The 5401-nt window shown below is 39.8% G+C and overlaps 2 protein-coding genes across 2 annotated transcripts in view; one reads left to right on the forward strand and one right to left on the reverse strand.

Moving 5' to 3' along the window:
- Positions 1–1568: 1568 nt before the first annotated feature.
- On the forward strand, positions 1569–3270 carry BATDEDRAFT_27292 (uncharacterized protein; the record flags this gene model as incomplete). The annotated part of the gene is made up of 4 exons (XM_006681573.1): positions 1569–1796; positions 1874–2792; positions 2864–3053; positions 3126–3270. 4 exons carry the CDS (start codon positions 1569–1571, stop codon positions 3268–3270), a joined length of 1482 nt encoding a protein of 493 aa, XP_006681636.1.
- Positions 3271–3315: 45 nt separating this feature from the next.
- BATDEDRAFT_27293 (uncharacterized protein) overlaps positions 3316–5401 on the reverse strand; it is a gene marked incomplete at both ends in the record, with an annotated part of 3576 nt that continues 1490 nt past the window's right edge. The window contains 2 exons of the mRNA XM_006681574.1: positions 3316–3363; positions 5036–5348. Of these exons, the coding sequence (XP_006681637.1) occupies positions 3316–3363; positions 5036–5348 (361 nt within the window). The remainder of the gene's footprint in view (positions 3364–5035; positions 5349–5401) is intronic.

Genomic DNA, 5401 nt, shown 5'->3' on the forward strand with positions numbered 1-5401 from the left:
ATCCAACTCAATCTCACCATTTCATCAATCTTGGTCAATGTTGATGATTTACACGCTAATTCATTATCCAATCTTGTCTGACATTATTATTGGCTTTAATCACGTTTGGTTTATACAACTGCCATGATTTGTACTACCATTATCATCGTGTATCTGAACACCAAGTATTCCAATACATCAATAATACCACAGTGTAAACAGTAATACAGTTGATCAGTCTTGTGGCAAGACTTTTCATTCAAGTTTGTATTTGGAAATACTCGATACTGAGCAAATGATCGATTATGTTGTACAAACGGGTTATTAGCAGTGAATGAGTAATCAACCAGACTGTTTACAATGTAATCAGACTAAATACATACAATACTGTCAATCTATGCAAGAAACATGTATCAACCAAAATAACAGACATTTCTAAAACCAACCCGTGATAAAGGACGGATTGGGCTGTCATATATATGGTTGCATATCTACCAAACAGATCCAGGCCGTACCATTATGCATGATATCACCCTGTTGTGGTTCAGTTATATCCACAACATTGTGTCTAGTACACATCCAACCCTCAACGCGCCAGAATAAAATCGAAACCACTTGCCAATAGATTCATGGCATTGTACTAGCGTATACGCTTGGTCTGATGGTGACTAGTTGTATGCCAAACATGAGAGCATCCGGCAGTCAGCCCTAGATGTTGTACACATTTGGTGAATACAAGTACAGTTGGATGTCACGGATAGCAACAATCGACATGACAGTGGACACTATTGGACATGTACACTGCAATGTGACTGTCAGCAACCATCACCATCAGTGTGTATCATGTGTTTAAAAAGTACTCGCATGCATTGGATTCAACACCACGTTTGTGATTGGGTTTGATTTGTATTGTATTGGTGGTGTTGTTTTGCATATATCAGTAGATTGTGTGCTGATTTGAATGACATGATCATCCATTGTGGTTCATGTACACGATGACAATCTGACCTGTTGACACGGCCAGTTTGTTGAACGACCTGCCAATCTCCAATTCAATTATAGTACAACATCACTCATTTGGTGTATCAACGACAGCTTGCCGAGTTTGATGTTGATCATGTTGTGGCACGATCAGCAATGTTTGATGTGTACAGTCTACATTAATCTAAAATGACCATGCAGTCATACCAATGGAAAAGTCATGGTTTTGAAATACTGCAATAACAGGTTGTTTGATGCTGTTGTGTCCGAGTGATCCAAAACATGACCAATTGAACAATCAGTCAAATATTTGGTATACAGTGACAGTATATGCTGTGATAATGTATTGTATATGTGATGATAACTATTCATAATCAAGTGGAAATCTGACAATACCTGATCACTGGATACATGACCGCAATCGAAGAGATCAACGCAGAATACTACTGAGGTTGATTATACACCAACAGCGATGCTTGTATATTGATTCGACCTACGGTGTGTTTCTGGGTTTGTTGACCCTACATGGTGTATTTGGCTTTTTCTGATCAGATTTGAAAGGTGCCGATTGTCACCCTTGAAGTTGCCGTCGTTATAAAACGGCAGTCATGTATCAGATTCAACCCATTTTCATCACACTACTCGGTACAATGTTGATTACTCTAGAATGCGTTCTACTTGCGTTACAAGCGGTTGCTGCAGTTCGACTTGCATTACATCCACCAGTTGGAATTGTCAGTCAATCGAACAATAGGCTGTCAAAACGATCATCCGTTGTGTTGGGTGGTGATATCACAAAATGCTACACAATGAAAGTCAATGTTCATGGAATCAATGTATGTATCATGTCATGCATTGTAGTTTGATATCAATTTGTACCACGTTGAATCAATCTCACACTTGTTTAAAATAGTTGGATTTACGAGTTGATTCATCAGTTTTTGATATAGTGGTACCACTTCCTAGCTCAAGCAACAATGTAGGTTCGACTCCAGAAAGTATTTCAAGTGGGAAGCCCGTTACTATAAGGTACAAAAGCAGAAAGTATAAAGGGTTTAGTTTCGACACCGATGTGACGATTCCGGGTACTAGGATAACTGGAATCAATTTACCAGTAATAGCAGTTAAAAAACAATCGGCAAGTCTGGTTGGTATTGGTGGAAACCCCGATCAAGGAGTATTTGGAATTGGCTACTCCTCGTTGTCAGATCATCATTCACGAGTCACTGCGATAGATGCTTTGTACAATGGTGGTGTCATTCCCAATAACGAGATTGGTCTTCAACTATGTCCGTATAAAATGCTTTCAAAAAGCTCCATCAATATAGGAAATATGGATGTAACTCCAAAATGTGGAACGGATGGAAAAAGTGTTGCATGGGTAGACTCACCAACAAACGATCAGTTTACTGTCAATATCAAGAGTATACTAGTCAATGGCGAAAAAGTGGATCTACCCAAGGAATTTCAAAAGCATATATTAAAGAATGGTCATACTTTGTACTCATATCTACAAACATGCTTTGTATATATGTATTTTCCTAGAGTAGTCGTGGAAACGCTGGTTGCTGCTATTGTTGGTAGTGATGCGATCACTGTCAAAAAGACTAAATCCAAACACAAGCACAAGCTCAGCAAAACAGAAATTAAAAAAATATTTTGGGAAAACCGTCTAATCCTCAAATCCAAACTTAGTATCAATTGGGACAGGATGCCAACGATTTCAATTACAATGTTTGCTGAAAACCCCGTGACTGATGACAATCGCAACTCCGTTGTAACAATCAAACTGGGTCCTCGAGACTATCTACAAAGAGTCAATTCCAAAGAATGTAAATATTTGACAATTGTATGCAATATGTGTTGTTTGATTAACCTGACTAATATACATGTTGGATTATAGTTAGATTTATTGTAGAAGCTGGTCCAAATGAAAATGCAGCTCTTGGTATACCATTTATGAACCGACTTAGATTGGTATTTGATCGACAAAATAAACGCATTGGGCTTGGTCCTGGATGTGGATGCGAAGCCGTGACTGATGGATATCCTACTATTTCGAATGCTGATCAGGTGCTCTGGCCATTACCACAGTAAGTTGTTTGATATTGGTGTGTGGATGTGTCGATTGATATACTGATCATGAATTTGATGCATATTGTTAGATTGCCTAAACAACCAAGCGGTTCAAGTTCAGGTGACACATCTACTCTCAGGAGATCATTTTCGCGATTTGGTAGTACTCTCCGTGATAGTATTCGTCGTAGTAGTAGGCGGTCAAAGCCTAATTACGAGAAACTTGATGGCTAAGCAGATATATCAATAAAACTGGTTATTTGTGTTAAAGATTTTTGATTATCGCGCAAGAAGTATAGAGATAGAAAATATAGAAAGAGACTGAGTCTTTCAATTAGTAAAGTATAAGGTAATAATATATAATCTGCCGCTGTAGAAAAGATCGGTCAGAAGAGATCTTGAATGATAATCAGGAAGTAGTCACGCAAATGAAAGTCAACAGAATAAGAGTTAAACTTAATAGATAATAACGGAATTATGTCAGATGATATTTAGATGATATTTAGAGGATATTCAGAGGATGGTTTATTTAGTAAGAAAGTATCTTGGCTTTTATAGTAATTTAGTTAAGGGAGTGAGTGGAGAAAGTGGAGATATAATATCTCCACTTTAAGCTTTGCTTGTAAAGCGGCAATGTTTGATTGCTTCAACAAAGGTCTGATTTCTTTAACACCCCTCCTCGCCTTGAACGGCTCTCAGTCCAAGTAGATCTGAGAATTGGGCAAAGGCGATCCTTGGAAGACCTTTTGTCATGATGTCCGCGATCTGATCTTGAGTTCTAATATACATGACTAGTATATTCTTTTGCGAGACTTGGTCGCGTAGGAATTTAAGCTTGACGTCCATATGCTTAGTTGTAGCATGATTGGGTGCTTGATTTTCCGTGTTTGCAATTGCTGATTGTGAATCGGAGTAGAGTACCGTGGCTTTTGCTTGGCTGAATCCGAGTTCATTAAGCATGTTGCGTTTCTTGAGTGAATCCGAGTTCATTAAGCATGTTGCGTAGAAATAATAATTCTTGAGTGGCAGTGACAGCGGCTGCATATTCAGCTTCCATAGTTGAGATAGCTACAGAAGTCTGTTTAGTAGATCTCCATGATATACAGCTATTGCCTAGAAAGCAAGTGTATCCGGAGGTGCTTTTCCGAGAGTCTACATCTCCTGCCCAGTCTGCGTCACAGTATCCTACCAGAGTGGTGTTATCCCCTCCTAGCGTAAGAGAATAATTAAGTGAGTATTTTACGTATCTTAGTATACGTTTAACAGCAGTCCAATGTGTATCGTTTGGATGGTGCATAAATCTGGAAACTTGACCGATGGCAGCGCCGAGATCTGGTCGAGTAGCAACCATTGCGTACATCAAAGCTCCAACTGCTTCGCGATAAGGAGCGTCGGTAACTGGTTCCGTTGGGAGAGATGCAGTCAAATTGGTGCCAGATTCTATTGGTGTTGCAACTGGTTTGCAGTCCAACATGTAAAATCTTTTGAGAACATCTTTTAGATAGTGTTCTTCTTGACTTGTATTGGTTGGTAAATTCTCAACCATTCTTTGTTCCACCGCAGCTTGAATGCTCGGCTCAGACGCGTCAGCAGTCTCTGATATCGCTCCTGGATATTCAACTGTGACCGTCGATTTTATGGGAGCAGCCATCGTGGCTCTGTCCCTGTTCATAACGTCAACTGGACGTTCCTGAACTTCTTTCCTCGAACCTTGAGACTTCGATCTCGATTTACGGTTCGGTTTCCTATAACCGGCCAGACTCGACTTATTTAGCGATGTCTTTATAGCCTTATTTTTGCTGATGGCACGCCCTAATAACCCCTCCTGAGTTATGCGTCCATGGCTTGTTTTAATATTGGTCCCGCGATCTGCTACAGTCATTCTTGCTGTATTTCTTGCAGTCTGTACTACTATTGGTACTTGTCGCCGACCTGATTTTGATTCCCCTCCAGTTAGCGTACTCGCGCGATATGGAATTTCTGGTGTTTCTGGACTTACCACATTATCTATCACAATAGGTACAGACGGTGTAATACCACCGCCTAGATTGTAGCTATGAGTAAATAATGGTGCCCTTGATTCTGTTTCTTTATCTGCTGCGATCTTCCAGAGATTTGCATCCGGGGCAGTCATGGCTTGTTTCCAATTCGATGGAAATGTTGAGTTAGATATATTGGCAGAAACGAGACTTGAGTTCATGTAATCAACGTCTGGTTGCCTTTTGTAATAATAATATGGTCCCTGAGTTTTACTTTTAAGTGGTGTGTCTTCCACTTCGGAATCGGGTTGAGATAGTTCCTGAATCCGGGGACTTGAAGCGTTGATTGCTTCATTAGAAATAAATTGCGTAGACTCTGCAACGAC

This window comes from Batrachochytrium dendrobatidis, assembly GCF_000203795.2.
Source record: "Batrachochytrium dendrobatidis JAM81 unplaced genomic scaffold BATDEscaffold_13, whole genome shotgun sequence".
Classification (NCBI taxonomy): Eukaryota; Fungi; Chytridiomycota; class Chytridiomycetes; order Rhizophydiales; genus Batrachochytrium; species Batrachochytrium dendrobatidis.